Raw genomic sequence first — 27,339 nt, 5'->3', positions numbered from 1 at the left:
CGGTTTCCGAGCTCGGGATTTAGCTAAGTTCTAGACTTTAAACAGCTGGAGTCAGAAAATTGGCTTTCCAAAATGGGGCGTAGTCGCAGTCATTGTCATAGTCACGTTTGAATTAAATTTCGAAAAACTAGAAAATTGAACACAAAATAAAATAAAGAGAAAATAGTGTAAAGTTTCTGCTATTTTGAATGATTTAGAAATGTCTAGCCTAATTTTGTCATGGAAAAACGTTTCCAATTATAGAAATGAGAAAATAAAAACTACGACTACTGTTATAAAAGCTGCGACTACGCCCCGTTTTGGAAAGCCAATTTTCTGACTCCAGCTGTTTAAAGTCTAGGACTTAGCTAAATCCCGAGCTCGGATTCAAACCACTGGGTTGATGATAAAAATGGTTTTTCTAATTAGCATGTAATTCTAATACATTGGCTCTTTTCCTCATAAAAAAATCAAGTTCAAACTAGTCTCTATTAATGGATTGGAGCTCTTACAGTTATACATACTATGTATATTATTGAGATTTGTTGTCATATTTACTCTTGAAATACTTACAGTATTAATACAGGCCTTTCTGTATTTATTGATTCATTTTAGAAATTGATCAAGAATTCTTTTCCTTATATTTTTTGTAGCGAGATATTTAGATACTATTTAGATTGTTCCCTTGCTGGATTTTGCCTGCATTTGTGTTCATATGAGACCCCATATGACAAGATAACATGATCAAAAATCCATGCGCTTGGTGGGATTCGAACCCACGAATGTTCCAGCGTCAAGATTCAGTAATATTGATTTCAACTATTACATTTTCAGATAAGTTTTTCCGTATGCTGTGTTATCTAGTGTTGAATTTCTATTCAATGTTGATCAACTATACTATACTATACTATACTATACTATACTATACTATACTATACTATACTATACTATACTATACTATACTATACTATACTATACTATACTATACTATACTATACTATACTATACTATACTATACTATACTATACTATTATTGTAGATTATTAAAATGGTAGATTTATTTGATTAAATGTTAATAATTGTGAACTATGATTCTCCACTGCAGTTGACTACATACTGATTGGAGGAGAAGTGAGATATCCATGTGAGAAGTGCGACAGAACTTACCGATTCAAGAATGACATGAGAAAGCACATGAAGAACGAGTGTGGAGTGGAGCCCAAGTTTCCATGTCCTCACTGCAACTACAAATCTAAGAGAAAAAGAACCCTCAAAACCCATATTTTCATCAGACACCCCAATTTGGTTTTTGATTAGTCGATTCCTATTATATGATTTGAGTTTTCAATAAAAGTTCTTTACACTGAATTGTGATGATTATTTTACAAGATTTTATTTTAAATTATTTACTCACTCTATGGAATTTATCACCTTTTTATCATCTTCACCCAACAAATAAACAACTACATAAAATAGTTCCACATAGTTTGTAGTGTAAAATTGGAGTTTGCATCCGTTTATTATTTTGAATTGTGATGAATTAATTATGTTTGACGGTTGTCAATAATGTCAATAAGTTGTTGATCTTTTATGCATATTTAAGAATGCCTGTAATAAATTATAAAAAAAGAAATAATGATTTTCGTGAAAACGTTGTATGTTCAGTTATTCCCAATGTTTTGATGATGCTGTTTGCATATGACTCGATTTTTCAGTAACAAATGTGAAGATTATAATAATTATTATTAAACGAAAATCCAAATTAAATGCTGTAATTCACCCCGAAGACTTCTGCTACTGCAAATATTGACAACAGGGTAAACAGCTAGATGGAAATTCGATGAGCGCTATTATTGTGTAGCTGTTCACCCTGTTATCAATATTTGCAGTAGCAGAAGTCTTCAGGGTGAATTACAGCATTTAATTTGGATTTTCGTTTAATAATAATTATTAATTCATTACCATTTGAATTGCAATATCTCAGTAATTTCCATCTGTAGACTGGAGAGTATAACTTGGTGCTCTCCGATATTGAAAATAATTGCTGGATTGCTTGAAACACGTATAAGCTCAGACTTACCAACCATGAATAATACCCGAAACGGTTTTTTATTCAGAATATTAATCATGATTCATATTATCATTTTTCCTTTTTTGGTGATGGCTTGGTAAGTAATATTTTTTAATTATTCATGTAGTACCTATTATTATGATTGTGATTTATTATTTTATTGTAATTGTTTTCTCATAATTATGATAGTGTAGTCAATTTGATTTAGACAGTCATATTTGATTTATGTTAGAAGTTTATTATCAGCCGCGATTAGTTTGTTTAACTTGAGTATTATATTGGAACAGCTAGAAAATGCATGTAATCTCAGATAGTGTTTTGAAACACCAGTTCCATTAACCCAAAGTAAAGTTTAAATAGTTATTTACTAATTCATTTATCTGAATATTACCATCCTTATATGGTACTATACTGTACTAAAATTGATGTAACTGTCCCCACTTGAATAACTTACATTGCTTTACTTAACTCATACGTGTTACACTAAGCCGAAAGTTACATAGAGTATAGTCTGTGATTCTACACAAATTAATTTCAATAGGAGAAGGAATATCGAATTAGATCATCAACTAAATTGAACGAATGTATCAGTTATATTCAATTTTCTGTTTTGTAATGGTGTTATTGATATAATAAATGAATGAATTATTTTACAGTTATTGATGGACCGACTGGAGAGGGATTGAGGTACCCGTGTGAGCGCTGCGGCAAAACTTACACTCTGAGGAGCACTTTGCTCAGGCACCTGAGGAGTGAATGTGGAGTGGAACCGAAGTTTTCTTGCCCTTACTGCAGCCACAGATCCAAGCGAAAAAGTGACCTTAAAACACATATAGGAATCAAGCACTCGAATTTTATTCTCCCCTAAACAGCTAATTTTGTCTAAAGATTGTAACTGATGTAAGCAATTATAGCCTTATGTGAATATCCATTTTATCTTGATTACTATCACGAATCAGTACATCTCAAGTTATTTTACTCTTCAAATTCATTGGATTAATAATTTTTTTTTTACCTTCATATTATTTTAGATGATTGAATGAACATCCCGTCTTTCGGATGGACACATTTTAAAATTTGTCGGTGCCAACTGCTTAAAGCTTTCGTCAAGACAGAGGCAAGTCATGTCATTGTCATGTTGTCAGAGGCGACAACAAATTGATCAGGTCGACCTGAAAATTTTGACACCAGGCCACTTGGCATCAGCATCTATTTAGAAGATACGAAATTATGTTTTCTCGTATTTTTCATTTGTATTAACCACGAAAATTCGGAAAATATTCTTATGCTTAACACCAAGTAAGCAGCGATGGTTAGAGCTGTAGTTGCAAGCAATAATAATTGAATGTTCATATATTCAGTAATTTATTATTTATCATGGAACACCCGTAAGTTATTAAGTGAATCAGGCACTTGTATTTCACGTTTTCTGCCAGGAATCTGGAATACATTATATTCTAGATTCCTCGCATTTGCTTCATGATGTGGTCAACTTGGAAAATTGGGGGTCTATTTGGATCTCTTATAGATGATCATTTTCGAGAGAATAGTTTATTTCTGCCTCATTTTACTGCTTCGAAGATACAAATTATGCCTTGCTTATCGTTTTTTTTTGATCGGCATGAAATTGTAATAGGCTGATAAAATTATTGGGGTGATCAGATATATGAAACTGTAGTTATATTGGTCAGTAAAAATAGGATTTTTATAGATTTTATGTATTTATTCGAAGGATATAAATGAGGCTGTACTTACATTAGTCAATAAAAATCGTATTTTCAAAGCTTGTATATTTATTTAAAAGTTATATCCAAATACACTTATTTTTAAAAAAATTATCCACTTCTGTACCACATGAGTTTTCAGTTCGGATTGATATTGATTTAGCAATCATTATATATTCACTCATTCTGGTTGATTTTTTTGTAAATTCATGTATTGTACTAATTTAGTAGCTGTGCTAAGGTACCGCAATGAACTACTATCCATTAGTTAACCTATTGTAGGCAATAACTTTCTTTCAATTACTGTTTTAGATGGGAATAATATATCCTTGATTGATTCTTAGAATCGTTTCTGTATAACTAAAAGAACAGAAAAACTATTTTACAGATAATAATGGACAAGTGACCGGTGAAAGAATGAGGCACCCGTGCAACAGATGTGGCAAAACTTACAAATTGAAAAGAGATTTACAAAGGCACTTGAGAGATGAGTGTGGAGTGGCGCCCAGGTTCTCTTGCCATCTTTGCAACCACAGATCGAAGCGCAAAAGCGACCTCAAAGCACATATAGGCGTCAGACACTCCAACATTTTTCTCCCATGATCCAACAATCAATTTTTCCAAACAAAAATGTTCGTGTTCTGCGAGAACTCAATAACTCAGCAATAATAATAACATTTTTGTATACTCTGTTATTTTATTATGTTTTTGAAAATACACATAATTATCACAGGACTACAATAGGCTATTACTCTCGATAATTAAATGTTTCTTCCGTACTAATGTATCTGTATTCAACCTTGACAATTGCAATAATAAAAAAGTACAAACTGCAATAAATACTACATTTTCAAAATGCTGTGTATTTCTTCTAAGAATATTTCTGAGTTTTCTTATTTTCACACTATTTCACTGCTTCTACACCGACAATCATTTGGAAGATCATAGTTTGAATAGAATAGAATAACTATTTTATTTGAAGACGTGGCGAAGTTTGGACAGTAATGTCCACTCAACCACGTCGCTAGCAGAAAATAAATAGGGCTACAATATAAAATATACAGAGTTAAGAAAGAAATAGAAACAAAAATGACAATAATATGTAAAAACAAAAATTACAATAAAATGTAATAAATAATGTAAGAGTTCCAGTTATTTGGATTGGATAAAAACCCGTCGTCTTATTTATTTATTGATTTATTTTCTATTTTCCATCAACTCGCATGTATTAATTCAGTAGCTATACTCAGGTAAGGAAACTACAACTCATTAGCTCATTTACTGTACGGTATAACCTCGTTAATCCGTCCCCTAAGGGGTCGAGGCTTCAGCCAAAATAGTATTATAAAGGTCCGATTATCGGATGTACTTGTTTATTCACATAAAAACATTTTTGCACTGATAATAATATTATCATACTCTATTCAATTATACACAAATGTCAAACTGAACGGAATTTTTAACCGGAAAATTAAAAAAAAATTATTAAAATTTGATAGACTGAATTTGTTAGACTAGCCTATGAGGAGATGGCGCCTTGGACTGACTAGGTGACTAGCCCTCTGCTTATCGATCCTGATGCATGGTCGAATTGACCGATAAGCTGGATAATCGGGGTTTTACTGTATGACTTTCATTCCATTTCACAATGTAGAAACTCTTCTAGTATGGTGAATAAAATTCTTTCTGTTCTATTTGATGTTTAAGAAGCTTTTGACATGTTCTAAAATTTGTTCTACAAGTGAATAAACCTATTTCACAGATTTTGATGGAGAAGACTTGATGGTGACTGGAGAGGAGATCAGGTACCCATGCAACAGATGCGGCAAAACCTACAATTTGAAAAGCAATTTACAAAGGCACTTGCGGGATGAATGTGGGGTAGAACCGAAATTCTCGTGCCCTCACTGCCCTCACAGATCAAAGCGGAGGAGCGACCTTAAAATCCATATAGGCATCAAACACTCGAATATTATCACGTCATACTCTAACAACTGAGACTAGTTCTAGCAAATTAGGGCTCTATGCGGTTTTCTCCTATTCTATTTATGCCAATTTAGTCTACCAGATTGATTTACTTTTTATGTTCTAACTAGAAAGATACGAGAAATGATGCATTTCTATTATTTGTTTATTGGTACAGTATAAAGTATGAACCATAAAAATTCGAATGCTTTTGTTTTCATTCCATGTTTTTTTATCATATGCTTTTTTATCGTATGCTTTTTTTAATACATCCAGTGTAGCCTATCTTGAAATATTATACGTATGAGATTCAAACTTAAATTTCATCTTCCCTTCATGGTACAGTATGTCAACTCAGAAAATTGGGTCTTTACTTGGATTACTTATAGTTGAGAAAATTTCAAGCTGTCTTCCTATCTTTGAGTTTATTTCCTGTTTATTTTTGAAAATACAGAGTTATCTCGTTTCTTTTGTTTGTTCATTGGTTCAACCTTGAAAATTCCAATAATAATAAATAAATATAGAAAATTAGTGTTTATAGTGCTCAGTCAATGATACAAAATAAAAACTCAGTTCTCAATAATATAAATAATGCTTTCTCTCTTGTTTGTCTATTGGTATTCAACAGTGACATTTCCAATAATAATAATACCCTTCTTGGCGTAGAGAGATGGATGAACTGTAGTATTTTAACAAAAAATATATATATTCAAAACGCTGTGTACTTCTTATAAGATTTTTTCAAATATACTTTCTTTCACACAATTCTTCCATATCGACATGTTAAAGTTCGTGATTTGAAATAGATCAAGAAATCATAATCTTCACTCATTTGAACAAACTATCATGTTAATACGTTGATGGACAAGAGCTCCTGTGATTTTCTGTATGAGTGAATGATTTAATAAACTGTTTTACAGATGTTGATGGACAAGGCTTCTTAATGACTGCAGAAGAGATCAGGTACCCGTGCAATAGATGCGGCAGAACGTACAATATGAAAAGCAATTTGCAAAGACACATAAGAGATGAATGTGGAGTGGAGCCGAAATTCTGTTGTCCCCACTGCAACTACAGATCGAAACGGAAGGGTCACCTCAAAACACACATGGGTGTCAGACACTCTCATATTATTTTCTCTTCTCGTTCCAACAACTAATCCATCTAGACATAAATGTTCGTGTTCAATGGGGTTACGAGATCTGTTGTTTCTCAGCAAAAATAATTGAATGTTTATCTACTCTGATTTTCGTTATGTAGACCTATTTTCAAATGCGCATATTACGGACACAATTATACATTGTGGAAGACAACAATAATTATAATTTTGTTGAAAATAATCATTCCATAATACTTGGACTTGAATTTAATATTAGATTCAATTTGGGAAATGCAAATATGGTGCATTGCTACTCTTATTTTTCCATTATTGATATATTTTATGAAAATATAAGTTGATGGGTACCTCTTAATAGATACATTTACTTGTCTTTTGGCCACAAGAATAAAGCCATTGTTTTCGACAGTATTCACAATAAAAAACTTCAATTTAATGCAGTGTATTCCTTCTATAAAACTTCCAAATCACTCATTTTCGTTTGTTTTCTGTTTTTGCCAGTTTGGTGTATGGTACCGTACTCATTCAGTAGTTATTTATTTACTAAGAAAAACTAGATCCTGTCAGTTTATTATTTCATTTTGATGACTATGCTCCGTAACCTTGATATACTTCTACTCAATTTTTTACTTTCCTCAGAAGTTTCTGTAATTTTTTGTATGATTTATAAATTATTTTACAGTTTTTAATGAGCAAGACGAAGACTTGATGCTGATTGGAGAGGAGATTCGGTATCCATGTGGAAGATGTGGCAAAACCTACAAATATAAAGGTGACTTGAAGAGGCACTTGAAAGTAGAATGTGGAATGGAACCGACATTTATTTGTTCTTACTGTGATTACAGAGCTAAGCGGAAAAGCCACCTCAAAGTACATGTGGCAATCAAACACTCTGATTTCTCCTTACCCTCATAACCTAGCTTTTTAGCTTATGATTGAAAGATAATATGCAGTGTATATTAATTTCTATTAAAACATACTTGAAAATTAAATTAAAAGTGTACTTCTATCTTTAAATCTAGTCCACAACACATGTTCAAGAAGATGTGTGCCCTTTCAAGTGAAGTTCTGGAAACCCATTTGGGAGGAAATTGAATTTCTCGCTGACAGAGATAGTTTCTATGACATTGGTGAACTTGTAAATTAATTATCAACTACTATTATATTCTTACTTTACACATCCAACTACCTACTGTAATATTGGAACCTAATGTCATGTGAATATGTATATGATTATGTCCATGTGTTTGTGTTTATGTTGACTAGGTTTGTGTGGGACCTGTATCATTATTATTTTATGCATGACATAAATGAAATGACAAAATGAAATAATGAACAGAAATGATTTTACAGTTACTGATGGACAAGACTTCGTAGTGATTGGACAGGAGATAAGGTACCCCTGTGAACGGTGTGACAAAACCTACAAAAATAGATCGGAGATGAGGCGGCACATGAAAGAGTGTGGATTGGAGCCGAGGTTCCCGTGTCCCCACTGCGCTTACAGAACGAGACGGAAGGCTGACCTCAAATCACATGTAGCTGTGAGACATTTGAATTTCACCCTTCGCTGAGTTCAGTTAGCTTATTAATACAAATCAGCACTTCTACTACAATGGAATATCATAAATATATCATCCTATTTTGAGTAAACTCATGCCATCCACGAAGCATTATCTGTCCTTGGAATGACATCCTACATACGCTAATGAAACTATTATAATTTTGTTGAGAAAGTCAATTATATGCAATACTGAACTCGAGTGTATTTCAATTTAATTTGAAAAAAATCATATTTGAACTATTAGTTGTAAGTCATTAGTATCTTCTATGGAAATAATGATGATTTATTTTTGAAATTAATTCATCAATTATTAGTATTTTGTTATAATATAGTATATTCTTGTCAATAATAATCGGCACCTAATAATACATAATATGATCACATGAATAGAACCATTGTTTTTGACAATACTGAATAAAAATCGTTATTCAATGTACCGTTTATTTCTTCTAGAATCTTCCAAATAATTTATTTTTTATTGTTTTCTGTTTTGGCGAATTTGATGTATTATTAATCAGTAGTACAAAAAATACATTATCATAACTAGATTTTATTAGTTTATATCTTTTATTGATTCCCAATTTTGAATTTTTCTTGGAATGTAATACAAAGTACCAGTAATTTATGTGTGTGAATAAATTATTTCACAGTTGTTGATGAGCAAGAGCAAGACTTGATGCTGATTGGAGAGGAGATTCGTTATCCATGTGAAAGGTGCGGCAAAACCTACAAAGAGAAGAGAGTCATGATGAGGCACTTGAGAGTAGAATGTGGCATGGAACCGAGATTCTCTTGTCCTAACTGTACTTACAGAGCAAAACGGAAAAGTCACCTCAAATTACATATTGCAGTCAGACATTCAAATTTCTCCTTTCCCTCATGATCCTACTGATTCTTTCCAACCTATGGTTGAGACGTGAATTTTTACCAGGCAAAATGACTAAATTATAGCCTACCACTATCAATATTCAATTTGTTATAAGATTATAAATAAATTTGATATTTTATCATGTAACCTATGGGCTTTATTTGTAGACTTTATTTTTTATTTCCATTTAGTTATGTAGTATATATTATATATTACACACACATGAAAACTGAAAATTTCCAATTTTGCCAAAAATTCTTCAACTACTTCTAACAGAAATATACCTCTCATATCTTTGAGTTTTGATACAAGTTATGAAAAATTATTACATTTATTTCATTTTATAATTCATATATTTATAATAATAAATGAGCAAATTAACGATTCCACAGATAGTGCTGAAGAATTCCACATGATGGTAATAAATGGAAGGGAGATCAGGTATCCATGTGAAAAATGTGGCAAAACCTACAAACAGAAACACTTGAAAAATTGTGGATTGGAATCAAGATTCGCTTGCCCCCACTGTCATAGATCACGGGCAAGATTTGCTTGCCCCCACTGTCATAGATCACGGCCAAGATTCACTTGCCCCCACTGTCATAGATCATGGCCAAGATTCACTTGCCCCCACTGTCATAGATCACGGCAAGATTCGCTTGCCCCCACTGTCATAGATCACAGGCAAGATTCGCTTGCCCCCACTGTCATAGATCACGGCCAAGATTCGCTTGCCCCCACTGTCATAGATCACAGGCAAGATTCGCTTCCCCCCACTGTCATAGATCACAGGCAAGATTCGCTTGCCCCCACTGTCATAGATCACAGGCAAGATTCCACTGTCATAGATCACAGGCAAAATTCGCTTGCCCCCACTGTCATAGATCACAGGCAAGATTCCACTGTCATAGATCACAGGCAAAATTCGCTTGCCCCCACTGTCATAGATCACAGGCAAGATTCTCTTGCCCCCACTGTCATAGATCACAGGCAAGTTTTGCTTGCCCCCACTGTCATATGTCGTGGCGAAGTAGTGACCCCAAATCACATGTAGCTTCCAAACATTTCAATTTAAAATTCTCCAATTGTTTTATTAATTCGAAAAATGCTTGCTCCACTTGAACCAATTTTGTCTTATCATCAAGTTAATAATTTCTATTGCATGTCTTCCAGCATGTTCCAGCTCAGCCTATATAAAATTTTGATGTTCCTATACTGAAAAGTTAAATTTCGTAAAAAATGTAATAAGATTAGTGTCACTATTTCAAGTTCGATATGCATTTATCTATAAATCAATCTATGCTTGAATTATTCTTACCTCACTTGAAATTTGAGTAATGATTTCTTCACTTTCAACTTTGTCCATTATTTTCAACAATGAAAATTCTTTTCAATAGGATTGATGCTATTTTCCATAACGAAACACTTTGTCATAACAATATTTGAAGATGTGGTTGTACAATATCTGGTCTTTCGATTCAGTAGGAATATTGAGTATTTGTTGATGAAGCTCCTCCTATGAAGTGGAATGCATTCCACATAAATGGGCCATATGAATAAAGTTGAGCATTTACTTATACTTCTAAAATATGGAGCATTTGCTTCATTTTCTATGAATAAACGTGAGCAAAACCTTTTGCTCATGCTCATCAAAAAAATAGTTTGAGCATTTGCTCAAAAGTAAAAGCTTTTGCTCAAAATTATATGATTAAACTAGAGCATTTGCTCAACTTTTGAAGCAAATGCTTCAGGAAAAGGTGAGTCTAGTCTAGAGCAGCTTATCACCTTTTGCTCATAGTAAAATGGTTCAACTAATCCGTATGAGGAAGAGGAAACTATATCAGATACGATCACAACCAATAGTTGAGAACTATAAAACTTTTTTTAGATTCAACCATGATATATATCACCATTATCCCTACAAAAGAATAAATACAAAAGATACCTGTTATAAAGATAGCCATCACAAAATAGGAAATAGGCATTTAAGAAGATGAGAGTGTAGACGATTATAAGAAGCTATTGATATTATAAGAATATGCTGAAGATTATTATAGAGATGACATTTTTTCACGCTATTACATCAAAATTCTAAACTCAACTAACCTAAAACTCTATTCATAAATAGAAAACAGAGCAGACGACGCAAACACAAGCGGTGCACCCTACTTGCATATTTAGCGCTTCCGTTAGCTATAAAAACAAAGTAAGGCGACAAAAGCGAATCAGCTGATGAAAAATCTTTAAAATACGTGAGCATTTGCTCCAGAGTTCAGGAGCATAAGGTAAGAGTATAAGGTAAAGCTTATTCATATAAAAATGACGAAATGCTTTTGCTTCTACCTTTTGCTCATGAGCAAAACCTTATGCTCCATGCTCTTGCTCATGAGCATTTGCTCTGGTTTTATTCATATGGGCCATTATCTCAATCATAATTTGAGTCTTTTCAAATATTTTCTGCTGAACACAGTGTCGAAACTACAACAGATTTACACTCATTAATTCATGATGGATAAAATCATTATTTTTCTGGTATTGATAATAGTCATAATATGATGTTTAGCCAGACGGATGAACAATATTGTTTTTGTCACCACTGTATCTATTGCTAATAAAATTTAACATTTTAGATGCAGTGTATTTCTTTCTTGCATAATTCCAAATTCTAATTCAACTTCTTTTGTCTTCTGCAACTTGGTGTGATGATTTAGTTGATATGGGCTACTCTATTTAGTTGATATGTTAATGTATAATTCAGTTGTTATGCTTCTCTGTAATGAACACAAGAATGTGATATTTTTTGGGTGATAGGTTTTTAGAATAAAATTCTTTCAATATATACAAACGAAATTAAATATAAAGTTCTTGTAATTGATATGAATAAATGCTTGTTTTACAGTTTTTGATGAACAATTCTCCATGGTGACTGGAGAGGAGATGAGGTATCCATGTGAAAAATGCGGCAAAACCTACAAACTGAAAGGCGATATGAAGAGCCATATGAAGAATGATTGTGGATTGGAACCGAGATTCGCTTGTCCCCACTGTCCTTATAGATCACGGCGAAAGGGCGACCTCAAAGCTCATGTGGCTGTCAAACACTTGAATTTTACTCTTCCCCCAGGATCGATCAACTCATTAAATCAGAAATTCATTTGAATTCGTTTCATCTCATTATTGTTTTTTAAATTATAATAAAAAACGTGATGGGTTGTAACCTGTGGTGTCTTCCTCAAAATTATATAATAATATTGTGAATGATTATCATGTCAAGATTTTCTCATCTCATGTGAATTACTTCCTCATGTTGCTTTTTGGAAAATAGAAATCATGTCTTTCCTCTTATATTTTGTAATTATTTTCATCAATTTTGAAAAGTCTAATAATACGCTTATTGACTTCAACTGATGGCTGAAAATGGATGTAATTATGAAACTATAGTTTGAAAATTGTAATAATCATGAGTAAGACTCAATGAAATTTACATTTTTATATGATGAGGATTTCTTTCAAATATATAATCAAATATTTTTTTTTCAAATCCGTTTTCTGTGAATTGGTGTGGCAATTCAGTCGATATGCTTTGAAAGGTACAATTTAATCCATCAGTTTATACTTCATAGTTTATATGGTAAGCATTTTTTAATTTTGACACCTAGGCTATGGATCTCCTTTGATATTATTAATAAGCAAAAATTGAATCTTGCTGACCAATAAATCTGTTACTACTCATTGGATTTTCAACTCATTCTAAAATATCAATGAACCTATAGCATGTTTCTTCTATGGTATGAAGCTGTTTTCAGTTTTTTTATTTTCCTCTACTCCTCAAATTCATGAATTATTAAGAGTAGGCCTAGCATTAATTTGATGTTCTCGAATAAATTTGAAAATTCTATTAATTGGAATATGTCTTTTCATGCATTTCACTCACACACACAGAAAAATTACTGGATTTAAAGTAGACCAAAACATTTTCTTTCTCTCTTAAATATAACCGGAATATTATTTCAGGAGAAGAAAGCAAATTATGTATCAATTATAGCTCATTAAATAGACTACTAGTATAATATGTTGTAGGAATTTTTATGTGGCCCGCTAATTCAATTTAGTAAAGTTTAAAGTGAATAGGTATATTATGAAGACAGTAAGTAGATAGACTGTAAATAATACAGTAAATGAAGTGGAAGTAGCAAGTTCAACATTTTAAATGACATAAAATTGTAATTAACTATAACATTCTTAATATATCATTTCAATTTATGACTTATTTTTAAAAATAAATGAACGATTTTACAGTTGCTGCTGGACAATACTGCATTATGATTGGAGGGGAGATAAAGTACCCATGTGAAAAGTGCGGAAAACCCTACAAAGTGAAAGCTGAAATGCGGAGGCACATGAAAAACTATTGTGGAGTGGAACCGAAATTTCACTGCTCCTTCTGTCCTTACAAAGCTAAAAGGAATAGTCACCTCAAGTTACATATGGGGACAAGACACTACAATATTAAATTAACGAATTTATTACAAAATAAAAAATAATTTGGAATCTTACAGACTTTTACATAGTTTATTATTCTATATGGCTCCTGATTCCTACAAGAATGTCCAAGTTATTAAGAATGTCTGTAGTCTTTGCCTACATGCTATTTTCAATAGCCCAATTTATAAGCATGCTCCATTTTAGATTCCAAAAGATTTTAACCTATAGTCACTACTGTACCCATCTATAATGTAATCTCACCACAATCATGTTTGAGCTACTCGATAGTGATACGAAATTGAGCCTCTTTATCAACATCCAACAAAAATTATTATAAAAGTAAATGAATCTATGAATTTGTTTTAGCAAAGAACTTGAAAGATTCTTTCCGAGCAATTTCAAATGACAATAGATTGGAGTCCATGCTTATTGTGCAATGAGAGGTTTCTACTCATTAAAACAGTGAATGAGTTATGAAGTCGTTGCCACAGAGTGAGAGACCAACTGAGACTGGTACCGCTGCAACTAGAACAGGTGACACCAAATACTTGTGGTGGATGAGAAAACTGCGTGAGGTCCACTGTTCACAGAACTACTAGTATAATCCAACAAATTCTAAGAACACAAATGGAAATTTCCTTTTCATTCTTAAAAATTGTAACGTTTTTATAATTATTCTTCAATGGTGGAGATCATCATTTTGCACACATTGTTCAAGCCTCTGACTGAAATTCTCACCAACACGTAAATAGACAAAATTTTCGGTATTGGGTTGTTCAAAAACTTCATGAAAGGTCACTGCATTCGTCCAAAGTGACTGTCTGGTGTACAATGTCTCCGAATAGTAGACAAAATTTATTGTATTTGGTTGTTCAAAAACTTCATGAAAGGTCACTGCATTCGTCCAAAGTGACTGTCTGGTGTACAATGTCTCCGAATAGAATAATTGGTCAATATTTTTCTAACGATGACAACGGCCATGTAGTTACATTAATATCAGCTCGCTATGTCAAGATGCAGAACAACTAACTTCCTAATTCCTGACCTTCAACAATTTCATGAGAATGAGAACAATTATTTTCAAGATGGAGCAACTATCCATACGGTCAGAGTATCAATAATTGACCTCTTAAAAAATATTTTTTGTGTCCTCAGCGGCCACATATTCAGTGACCTCTTCGATCACTCTATCTAAGCTCGGGTGATTTCTTGTTATGGAAATGCCTCAAGTCAAACGTTTTTGAAATTCGTTCAGCAACAATACAGGACTTAAAAATGCGGATAACACAAGAAATTCATGCAATAACACCAGGGGAATTACTGCGTGTTAGTGAGATTTTCAGTGTGAGACTTGAGCAATGTGTGCAAAAGTGATGGTAGCCACCTTACTGGAGTAGGCCTATTATTCATACAGTTACAATTTTTCTTCATAAAAACAAAATTTCCATATGTGTTCTAACGATTTGTGGGAATATATGACTCGAAAATATTTTATTCTAATATATAAATTCTAAAAAATCCGAATTCTTGAATAGTGCCGTTTATATTAAATTATAGTATTTTCATTTATAAAATCAATTTCTTATTTTATTACAAAAAATTTACATTGTTCTTTGTGACCATATAGAAGTAACATAGGCCTCTATTTATATACTGGTATACATTTGTAATAGTCAAATAAATTTCCAATATGTCATCATTTTTCTATCATATTCTTCTTTGTTAGTGTTAATATAAGTTACAATACATCTTACACACGCTTTGAAATTGGAAAACCAAATTTAGCCAACAAATCTTCTTTCAATTACAGCTGATTTTGACAGAGACTATGACGTTATAAGAGAGGAAATCGACCAGTGTGACGTGGCCAAGGTCATTGAGGAAGCTGTCAGGTTTTCGTGTGGAAGATGTGGAAAGTCGTACGGTCGGAAGCATCATTTGTCGTCTCATCAGAAATACGAATGTGGAGTGGAGCCGCAATTTGCATGTCCTGAGTGTCCTCACAGGTCCAAGCGAAAAAGCGACTTAAAAACGCATATGGCAAACAAGCACTCGAATCTGTTCACCAACTATTCTTTCAATCGATATCTCAACAACTGAGCACTTAATTAGCTTCAATAATAAAAAAATGGGTTTGATGAAAAATCAATGAAATTTCATTTATTTTAGGTCTTGATTTGTGATTATCTTCTCCTATCACCAATAAAAGTGTCATATCTCGTATTCGCCTCTATGGTATTTTTATTTTCCCTTGTTATGTTTCACATGTTGTGACAATCACTCACTAATAACAAGTACCGTTTTATCCAATATTTTAAGTCATAAAATATATCTTATAATTTGGAGTCCATATTTTTCAAGTCACATTCAAATGCTCTATTGCTAAATTTTACTGACTTAGCCAAAAATAATCAATAATAATCTTTAAATAATGTATTATCTATCTTTTGATTCCAGCTTATTTTAACCGAAACATTTTGTTGGGAGAAGAACTTGAACAGAATGACTTCGTTTCCAATAAAAAAAGTGGCAGGTTTCCCTGTGAACGGTGTGGAAAATCGTACAGTAAAAAGTATAACTTGACAGTTCATCAGAAGCACGAGTGTGGAGTGGAACCGAAGTTTCTTTGTCCACATTGTTCTTACAGGACGAAACGGAAGGGGAGTCTTGTCCAACATATTTTTCTCAGACATTCCGAATTTTAATTATCGTTATAATTTCAGCATCATTCAATTTAATGTAAGCTTTTATACATTATTTAAATACATTATTGTAATTTAGTGAAACAATATAAACTACATTATTTATGAAACCAAGAATTTTTTATTGTTTGAAAGCTCTACCAATATTTTTAGTTCATTGTCCTAGCAGTTCATTACTCTGAGTAAAATAACTTGAGTTTTGAACTAAAAGCCTTCTACATGCTGATGTTACATTGTGTGTAATCTTCTAATTCAACTACAGAATCATATATTATTTACTTCTCTAGACTCTATCATATAGGCTACAATTCAGTAAACTACACACAAATTCATACCATGCAGCCGTTCTGGTTGAAGGGTTCCTTTGTGAATGGATATTTTTTGTGATAGTATGCTGATTCTTTCTATTGCTATGATAGAATATAGGGCTGAGTAAAGAGTCTCTGTCATGGCTCTAACCAGCCGAATATTATTGACTTATAATAATACCAAGACTTATTTTTTAGTAGTGGCTGAAGAGTCAATTGCTGATTTTTGAAGTATAAATATTTTCGAATTCTTAAGAGTCACTATTGTCGAAGTCTGAAGCCACTCACATTTCTTGACTTGTTGCGAGAATCAATTGCTGAGTTGCCAAATTGAAGAGTCACACGAAATCGATAACTTGTTGTAATAATTATTGTGCCCATCATAATAGATACATTGTAGTCAATAATCTATACTCCATTGCAATTAAATACTTGATCAAATGTATCAAAGTATCTCCATACAATATCATAATTAACTACAGTATTGAATATTATCACTTACAAAATCGTCATTTTTCATTGCAGCCAATTCCAGCAAAACTGATTCTCATCAGGGAGAATTTGGAGAAGTTGACACAAGTGGGAGGGAGGAAAATAGAAAATTTCGTTGTGAACGGTGCGGCAAGTCGTACAAACAAAGATGCAATTTGTATGTTCATCACAAATATGAGTGCGGAGTGGAGCCTCAGTTCTTCTGCTCTTATTGTCCATACAAGTCAAAGCGAAAGGGACCTCTTTTGAACCATGTTTTTCGAAAACACACACATTCGGAATTACAATTAGTGTAACCTCATCATTCGTTAATGATAGTTCAAAATAAAATATCGATATGTTTATGAGAAGCTGGCACCTACGATAATGAAATCAAACAAATCGAACAATTCATGATTGAAGTGACGAGTGCAAAAATAATTCAAGTAGAATTTGTGCTGTTGGAAAGTTGAAAATATTTGTTTATTTCTTTGAAGATTTTGTTGTTGACAAAAGTAGAATTCTCTACTGAATTTATTTTAATGAGTTGTTGTTTTATATAAAGTGCTAAGAATAATGAATGTAAAGTAGTGACATTATTATTCAAATATGAAAGATATGAAAATATAAATATTTTTGTTCAAGCCAATTTATTTCATTATTAAATTCAACCCTGTTATCAGAATGTAGACATTTTCATAATCAAATAGCAACACAAAATTGCCCTAATTTCCACACGAAATTATTGTGTAGAATACGACAAAATACTGAACCGTATTATATTTTCATTTGATAAGGCTACGTTGTATGTTTATCGACAAAATACTGCAAAATACTGTAGGTAAGAGGTTTTATTATGTTATTCTCACAGTTTTTTCTATGCTATTATTCAATAAAGCCTGTATATAATGTTGATTGTTATAATTTTGAATCAATTTTGTTATTGGCCCAGCTTTTAATTCTACCATTTTCGAGCCAAATAGGTAATTGATTTTCAACAACTTTATATCATTCAGCAAAGTAGCCTACTTATTTCATATTAGTATCAGTAGTATCTTGAAATTATCATGTATAGTATTTATGGATAGTCCAAAATACTTTTGTATTGAAAATTGGATTTCTATATATAGTTTGTGTTTATTTCCGGAATAGGACTTTAAGCATAAAAATTGAAATTATTTTGCAGGGTTGCTTGATGACGACAAAGAAGGAAGATATCGCTGTCCCAAATGCAACAATACGTATAAGAGCAAATACTTCCGCAACCATCATTTGAAAAACCACTGTGGTCTGGAGCCCAAGTTCAAATGCCCCCTGTGCGACTACAAATCCAAATGGAAATCTGATTTGAAATGCCATGTCCTCAATAGACATTCTAATTACAAGAACTGAATGTTGAGAAAACAAAATATTTTTACTTTCTCTTCAATTACCGGTGGTACCGTGTATGAACAAGTACATATGTGCTGCTGGGTAGCTAATGCGTAGGAGCTACCGATAATACTAGAATGAAACGACTATTTATTGACCTTCATTATTTCTTTGTACATTACAGTGCAGTATTTTAATGTTCTAAGTTTTTCCTAGTATTGGGTTAAGTTAACCATTCAAGTATTCAACTTCACCATTCAAGTATACTAATTCTATGATTTGTGATTGAATACAGTCATACAGTAATACATTTTTGTTTTTTTGAATCGGTGTGAAACTTTCAGAACTGAATATTTTCTGAATCATCACTCTCTATTGTGCTCCATCATTATTGCTGAGAATGATGTCATTTACTTCCGAAATCTACGAGTATAACAAAATCTCTCCACTACAAAGCCTCGAAAAATCGCGTATAATATTAATGAAGACTAATAGAGTCTGAAAAGCACTAAAATAAAATATTACTAGAACTGTAAAATTTGCCATTAGGAGATTGTAAAAGATTAAATGGAGATACTATTTTCAAATCTTGTTGAAAAATTTAATAATATTCTCCTCCATTTCTTACATTTGTCATACCATTATTGCATCTGACATTCATCTCCAATTCAGTGAGAAATATATGTTATTCAGCATGACTTTTTCCTTCAACTAATTCAACCTCAGTTGTAATTCAAACTTCAGGAGCACAGGCATATCTACCCAAGTACCCATAGTAAGATATTCTCTCTCATGCATTCTCGTCAGTAGATGATCTTCTCAATTTCAGTCATTTTCTAATCATAGTTTTTGTTCTTATATAATGTTTCATCGTTCAACCTCTTTCATTATAATTGATAACTTTGAACATGTGCCCTTATTCCAATTTCCTCAATTCAAATCAATTCTCCAATTCATCTTCGCTTGTCATTCCACCTTATTAAAACATTTTCACCAACCTCATCTTTTCAAAAATCTCAGACATTCCCAAATTCGTTTTTTACTCATAATATTAATTTTTCAGAGCCAATTTATGCAGCTGATGGAAGCAAGAGGTATGAGTGCATGAAATGCAGCCGCACCTACAAGAATGAACGCTCCAGGAACTACCATATCAAGCATCAGTGTGGTCTCGAGCCTAAATGCCAGTGTCCCTATTGTGCTTATCGATGCTGGACTAGCAGTAACTTGAAGTACCATATGATTATGAAACATGCGGGTCTGCTCCGTCATAAAAATTGAAGGGATGTGAAGTGACAAAAGCATTGGAATAGTAGGGAATTTGTGAGTTTTTCGTAGAGTTCATTCTCAACATTCCTCAAGATGTATACGATTTTGTACATAGGGTCTAGTATTTTGTGAATCTTTTCAATTTCCCAATAATTTTTTACAATGCATTCTGAATATTTCTTTTGAATTCATCGTAGAATGAATGAATGAACTTTAGAATGTATATAAAATCTTAGACAGCTATTTTAGATCAAACTGATATTTCCAAGTAATCTCGATTGTCCATTGATTTTCACGTACAGTAGGCCTACCTATAAAGGTGATCTTTGTTCTATATGGAAAAATGTAATATATCATCATTTTTATGTTGTGATGAGAAATCATAATATTGTGGCGATAGTTATAAAACCCAGTTTTGAGTTGGGAACGTAGTTGCTCCCACAATCATTGTAATATATTGTGGATTATATTATTAAGATGCATAATTTCAGGTATAAAATGTTTGAAGAATAAATTGATATTCTTGAAGGTCATCGAATGTCTGTTGTTGTTATACACCTTTTAAATTTATGCTTGAGAAGTTAACATATCTATCTATACGTTTACTGGTAATTTCACTACCTTCAAAATTTAGGTACAGTGTACAGTATTCACTTGAACCATTTTGTTCAAGTATACACTTGATTACAGTATTAAAAATGAAATTGTCATAAAATCGAAAGAGGAAATTGTTCAGTTTTTTAATGTGACAAAGTAGTCTAATAATAATATCGAGTGACCTCGTTGGCTCAGGTCTGGTGTCAGACTTTCCAGGCCTCAGATTAATTTCAGGGCCTCTGACATGACCCAACGACTGTTGTTGACAGCCGGTACCGACAAAAAACATGTCCATCCGAATCACGGGAGTGGCCCGGGAAATAAATCTGGCCGGGAACTGGATTTGTGCCAGAACCTCTGAATCATAAAGCCAGCATCTAATGTGCTAAAATTGGTATGTGATAGTATCTCATTGTGAAGCTTCAATTCAAATCAAATCAAAACTTTTATTTGCAATACAAACAATTTAGGGTCCTGCCAAACCTGAAGGTTTTTCAGCGGGTGCACAGTTACAAAAAGAAATGAGTCACAAAAGTAAACTTGGACAAAATAAATATTACACTCCAAAAATTTTAAGTATAAGATGAAAGAAAACAAATACAAATTGCAAAAGGAAATAAGAAAAATATACATCAGACTTTGATAGAGAATTAATAAAAAAAGGGAAAATAACGAAAATTTATTAGAAATGAATGAAATAAAAAGGAAAAGGAAAAAAATTGTTTTACACAAGTTATAATACATTTTTATTGTTGAGGCAGGCGGCAGTGACAATAAAAGGAAAATTTTAGAACTTAAGCCAGCAAAAATTGAAAAATTCTAATGATGTAAGCATATGCTGTCATTTTTTTAACTTGACGTTTCTCAAATTATGTGTACGTTTGTAATATTATTAGTTTTATAAATTGATTGTGCTGTTATTATTGAGATACAAGATTACATCCTTCTTAGAGTAGTCACGAATATTTGGAGGAAGTCTGTTTAATAAGTAGGGGATTACATCTTTTACCATAAATATTATTGAATCTGGGTATTACATAATTATATTAATTAATGAAATAATTTGCTGCATTCTAGTAATATTGTTGAATTCGCAGCACCTCTTAAAAAGTAATGTAAATTACAGAACTTCAGTTACAGAACATCAATATATTAATGAAATACACCTGTTTATGGGAGAGTACAATCTAATTATAGAGAATATTTTTTTAATTGAACGAGTACAGGCTACCTAACCATAGGCTATATTATTCTCGTAATCAGACTCAGGGGAAAAATGTCAAGTTTTCAATCAAGGAAGTTAGTGTGTTTATGAATATTTATAGAATAATTCTGGTTATGGGAGGGACTTATTTAATAAGGAATATTTGAATATTTAGATATCCTTCTGATAATTTTGTACTTTATAACCATCTTATTTTACACTCAATTCAACACTATTTAATACTTTTCTTATGTTTGTAGGTGATGACCAGGGTGTCGTAATTGAAGGAAACGATATAAGATACAAGTGCCCCAAATGCACCAAGTCTTATAAGAGTAAGGTGTTCAGGAACTATCACAGTAAACACCAGTGCGGCAAGGATCCCAAATATCACTGTCCTTTTTGCTCCTACAGCAGTTGGATTATCTCGCATGTCAAATGTCACCTAGCCAACAGGCATAAGTCAACTGGTTTCAATGAAATTCAGACTTATCTAGAACATTCTTAATACATTCACAAAGTACATGTATCAACTAGGTCTTATTAAATTTCTATTAAGTAGTGGTTTCTATCAAGTAATGCTTTGAAGTCAATAATTGCTAGAATTACAATACTTTTTTCCAATTCTATGATATTAAGTATATAATACAATATAATTAGATATCTAATAGTCTTTGTATAGTTTTTGAAAGCAGTGTACTGAGTAACCTATGAGTATTACTAAAATATGAACTGATTAGTTTATTGTAAAAATACAATACTTTATAATTAGGGTAATTATAATTGGATGTTTATTAAGAAAATCTGATAATTTTTATTTGTTACAATAAGAAAACATTACCGTATTTGAAAGTTACAGTCGGCTCTTGTAAAATTATATAGTAGATAAAATTGATGTTGTCTTGGAATATCTGTTTTTTATTTTGCAAAGTAACAATACATCTCATGGAGTTTGAATATCTGATTGAGCTCAATCCAATAGTTCATCAAATACAATTTTTTCATTATGAAACCTGTCTTAAACTCTCGAGAATAAAGAGTGAACACAAATATTAAAAACGTAAACTCATAAAAAAAATCAAATTCGATTCGATTAATATGATCATAATCGTCATCGAATCAGCTAATTTTCAGTTAATCAGTTTTACTCTATCAATCAATCTATTGCCAAAAAGAACAAAGTGTTGTTCAAACGTCAGATAAAGAAATGAATGAAATAAAAACTGTCAGAGGAATCAATACAACAAAATCAGAAAATAATGATAACTTGAATATTTTATGTCATAATAGTAGCCTACCCTATTGAATAGAGAGATTTTGAGAATTGATAGTTTTCAATGTCTTCTCTCTATGTAAGGACAAATACTAAGTAGAATTATATTATTTACTTGTATTCATTTGTATACCGAACTGATTATTACCAATTTTCAAGGTTCAAGTCTGTGAAGGTAGATTTCCCACTTCATATTCATTATTATAAGAGTCTAGCTCTGTATACCCACGGTAGAGGCATGTACGTTGTTCTAGATACTGTGAAGTTTTACTCTCTCAAAATAATACACATTTCTTTTTATAATGGATCAAATATTCTCTCTCTTCCCATGACATGATAAACTTAATGCTTTAATATTAGATACTCATGAAACTATGAATAAAACCTTATCCGTGCATATTTTTTCATACTCCTCGAGAACTCGTAAATCGGTTATAAGTTATAAATTTGTTTGTAAAATAGTGCAGGAAACTTTCAAATGTTTACTCATTCATTGATTATTCTAGGTGAAGAAGGAGACTTCCTACAAGGAGATCAGCTGAGATATGAGTGCTTGAAATGCAAGAGAACTTACAACAACAAGTACAATCGCAACCATCATATGAAGCACCAGTGTGGGAAAGAACCGAAATTCCATTGTCCACAGTGCCCTTATAAGTGTTGGGTCATCACACATCTACGAACACACATGACTTTCAAGCACAAGTCAACAAACATTTGATCATGCTCTAATTTATTCATTTATTTAATCATTCAGAATTATACAACTTACAGAAAAGTACCACTGGCTTACGCCCAAAACGGTTCCAATCCTAATTTATAACAACTGTCCAAATGTAGCTAGGTTATGTGTCACTTCAAAATTATTCAATTACACACTCAATTCACAATACAAAACACACAAAAATCATTTTTGAATTGAAAAAATACTTCTAAATAGGAACATTCTGAATATTCTTAATACAGTATTAACATTCTCAATATGAATATTCTGTAGGGGTCTATTTTGAAACTTGACAAACTGAAAACTTGACGTATGAAATCGTGAAGAATTGAAAATAGGCCTATAACCATCATCGGTTAACTAAGAATCTATATGCAAAATTTCAAGTTAATCAGTCCAGTAGTTCAGACGTGATGATGTGTGAAACATAATTTTCCTATCCCGTACATAATATGTTTAATATGTATACGTACATCAGTTTTCAGTAAACATTTGGGCAGGAATCATAGGAGATCATCTACTTCTGTTCGAGCTTCCTCCCAGGCTTAATGGCATAATCTACTAGTCTTTGGTATAAGTTTAATGTCATTTAGATATTCTACTTTCATGTAAGAAAAAACTTTTTATAAGAAAACCGGAAATTTTATTTGCAATCAGCTACAACTTATGAGTTATTAGTTCTCTCCTCATAGAACAGCAAATTTTTATGGTGTAATGTACTACATAAGAATACATTTTATTCAACTTTTATTTGAATTTAGTTTACACAGCTTACATAATTCTTTTCAGAATAAAATTCTCTACAATTTTTATTGCAAAAAATTATTTGTTTACTGGTCATTAAAGAAAGTTATTGGGCATCAAACGTAGAAGTCTGTGTTTTTCTACTTAGATTTTTTGCATATTTCAACTTTTTTCTCAAAAACTACTCACACTACAGCTTCCTGACTAGTTTAATTCAATTTTTCAGTTATTTTCCCATATGAATCCAGCATAAGTTTTCCAAAAACTAGTCCTCAAACAATTCAGCATTGGTGTATTTCACCAGAGGAACTGAATTCCGGGCGAAATCTTTCACCCTGTATAGCTCGCTAATGAAGCGTTTATGGATATATGTTTATATGAACTTTTTTTCTTATTTTTACCTCTACTATCACGTATTAAAATATTTTACCATAATTATGAATCACTCTGTATATAGATAGATGGAAGATAGATTGAATTAATCTAAATAAAATAACAAATATGAGTATTATGTTTTCAATAAACAATAAATGCAACTAGCAAAATTTAATTTGAAATTGTTTTGGAAATGTTATCAATCTGGTGTGAAATGTGTCCAAAGTATGTGCTGCCTGTATTAAATATTTTAAATACCGAGAAAATGTTATCAATTTGATCTGAAAAATATCTTAGATGTAGTCTACCCTTTAAATTAGTTATAATCATTATTTCGTTATTTGATCATTTTTGCCGATTTTATAATAATTGAATATTTTCATATTCAAAGTAATGAATTTTTGATAGTTTGAAGTGCTTATACTTCTATAATTAATTTGAATTACCTTAACTCGATCTTTTTCTAACAATGTCCGTGGATTATTCATTAAAAATTCGAAAAATTTTAATTTCGGATGTGATTATGTATCCCGTCAATGTATTTTCATGATAAAATATTTTTCCTATGCGTTATGTGTGTGTTGTTGATTTATTCTTCTCATCTACCATCTCCTTCCGTTAATCCATTCTTCATCCTCAAGATTTTCATTCTTTTTTTCACCCACTATATACACTTGTTTATTAAATTTCTTCTTCTTCTTCTTCTTCTTCTTCTTCTCTTCTTCTCTTCTTCTTCTTCTTCTTCTTCTTCTTCTTCTTCTTCTTCTTCTTCTTCTTCTTCTTCTTCTTCTTCTTCTTCTTCTTCTTCTTCTTCTTCTTTTTCTTCTTCTTCTCTTTCTTCTTCTTCTCTTCTTCTTCTTCTTCTTCTTCTTCTTCTTCTTCTTCTTCTTCTTCTTCTTCTTCTTCTTCTTCTTCTTCTTCTTCTTCTTCTTCTTCTCTTTCTTCTTCTTCTTCTTCTTTTCTTCTTCTTCTTCTTCTTTCTTCTTCTTTCTTCTTCTTCTTATTCTTCTTCTTCTTCTTCTTTCTCTTCTTCTTCTTCTTCTTCTTCTCTCTTCTTCTTCTTCTTCTCTCTTCTCTTCTTCTTCTTCTTCTTCTTTCTTCTTCTTCTCTTCTTCTTCTTCTTATTCTTCTTCTTCTTCTTCTTCTTCTTCTTCTTCTTCTCTTCTTCTTCTTCTCTCTTCTTCTTCTTCTTCTTCTTCTTCTTCTTCTTCTTCTCTCTTCTCTTCTTCTTCTTCTTCTTCTCTTCTTCTTCTTCTTCTTCTTCTTCTTTCTTCTTTCTTCTTCTTCTTCTCTCTTCTTCTTCTTCTTCTTCTTCTTCTTTCTTCTTCTTCTTCTTCTTCTCTCTTCTTTCTTCTTCTCTTCTTTCTTCTTCTTCTTCTTCTTCTTCTTCTTGGTGGTGGATTCCAATTCACTTTTCCCTTGGGCCACCTTCAGTCATTCTTGGAGTATGTTCCAATCGTAGAAGACCTCCTCTCAATCTGCTCTACAGTCTTATCACTTTTCCCTATTCTCTCCCTCATCTCTAAGTTTCTCACTCGATCCATGTGAGCTGGTGTGATACAGTAGCGTCAGACGTAGTCTATTAGGTTTAGTAGTTAAACCTAAGAAACATACATTATATTACCGAAATATAAATAAAAATAAAAATCTCAGTACCCTTTATGAATTATTTAATCACTACATGTTTCGGACATTGATGCAATTTTCAAGTGATAATATGAAGTAAATAAATAAATACTGCTGGAAGATTTATTCTTATTATTTATTTCTTAGATTTATTTCTTATTTTGATCATATATGTTAGTGTATTCATATGATTTTATGAACTAGAACTATAAATATTGATTTTTAATTTTCTTCCTATTTCTATAAAAAGTAGCCCTATTCAGAAAAGAGATTATATTACTGATTGAATTTCTCAAAGTCATAGCACTAGAATGAATATTCAAAACTGACTTTCCAAATAATTCCTTGAATGAGCACAGCATTTGGACAGTGATTAATAGAATATTATTAATTTAGGTTCTACAATCTATGATAGATTCCCACAAAAAGCAAAAGAAGAAAGGAACACCGAATTTCACACCGAGAAAGCTCATTGTATTTCTCTCTGTGAGTCTGTTAGTATGCTAGTCTTACTCTTTCTTATAGTGAGGTCCACGTTATAATGGCAGTGGATAAAGATAGAAGAATAGGAATGCCGATTCTCTGCATTAATAAATTATATTTCTACACTGTCAAAAACATAATTGGCATCGTTGTGGACCTAGAAAAGGATAGTACCACCGGCTTTGTCTAATGATTGACAAGGATAGCAAAACCAAAGTTGATCAAATACTGTCATCATAACGTGGACCTCACTATAGCAGTGATAAAATAGATATTATACATAATATCTACTGTTAGTTTTGGGGAATACTAGGTAGTTTAGTGGGTATGCAGTCTTGAGAGTGACTGTGGCTATGCCAGGAACGCAATGTCAAACACATGCGGCTGCGCTCTCAACTCAGAGATAGACAGTCCCACAT

General features: G+C 32.1%; 2 protein-coding genes and 2 long non-coding RNA genes across 4 annotated transcripts; all 4 read left to right on the top strand.

Moving 5' to 3' along the window:
- Positions 1-2,338: 2,338 nt before the first annotated feature.
- Positions 2,339-4,509, top strand: LOC120351420. The gene is made up of 2 exons (XR_005571387.1): positions 2,339-2,950; positions 4,163-4,509. It is a non-coding gene; the product is annotated as an uncharacterized LOC120351420 (long non-coding RNA).
- A 452-nt stretch (positions 4,510-4,961) lies between these two features.
- On the top strand, positions 4,962-10,827 carry LOC120351411. Its single transcript, XM_039428675.1, has 2 exons — positions 4,962-7,628; positions 8,210-10,827. Exon 2 carries the CDS (start codon positions 9,701-9,703, stop codon positions 10,340-10,342), a length of 642 nt encoding a protein of 213 aa, XP_039284609.1. The 5' UTR covers positions 4,962-7,628; positions 8,210-9,700; the 3' UTR covers positions 10,343-10,827.
- Positions 6,683-8,430, top strand: LOC111045271 (longitudinals lacking protein, isoforms N/O/W/X/Y). Its single transcript, XM_039429532.1, has 3 exons — positions 6,683-6,830; positions 7,539-7,628; positions 8,210-8,430. The coding sequence occupies exons 1-3, from the start codon at positions 6,683-6,685 to the stop codon at positions 8,428-8,430; spliced, it is 459 nt and encodes a 152-aa protein (XP_039285466.1).
- An 892-nt stretch (positions 10,828-11,719) lies between the features above and the next one.
- Positions 11,720-25,379, top strand: LOC120351416. The gene is made up of 3 exons (XR_005571383.1): positions 11,720-16,512; positions 17,309-20,885; positions 21,956-25,379. It is a non-coding gene; the product is annotated as an uncharacterized LOC120351416 (long non-coding RNA).
- The last annotated feature ends 1,960 nt before the right edge of the window (positions 25,380-27,339 follow it).

The sequence above is a fragment of the Nilaparvata lugens genome, chromosome 5, assembly GCF_014356525.2.
Source record: "Nilaparvata lugens isolate BPH chromosome 5, ASM1435652v1, whole genome shotgun sequence".
Taxonomy (NCBI): domain Eukaryota; kingdom Metazoa; phylum Arthropoda; class Insecta; order Hemiptera; family Delphacidae; genus Nilaparvata; species Nilaparvata lugens.
This window is presented reverse-complemented; position numbering and strand designations above follow the sequence as displayed.

Bases quoted from the DNA above. Each gene is read 5' to 3' on its own strand.
- LOC111045271 (XM_039429532.1), top strand. From the start codon at position 6,683: ATGACTGCAGAAGAGATCAGGTACCCGTGCAATAGATGCGGCAGAACG. The intron at 6,831-7,538 runs GTCACCTCAAAA...ATTATTTTACAG, and splicing joins CTACAGATCGAAACGGAAGG to TTTTTAATGAGCAAGACGAA. The intron at 7,629-8,209 runs GTGACTTGAAGA...ATGATTTTACAG, and splicing joins CAAAACCTACAAATATAAAG to TTACTGATGGACAAGACTTC.
- LOC120351411 (XM_039428675.1), top strand. From the start codon at position 9,701: ATGATGGTAATAAATGGAAGGGAGATCAGGTATCCATGTGAAAAATGT.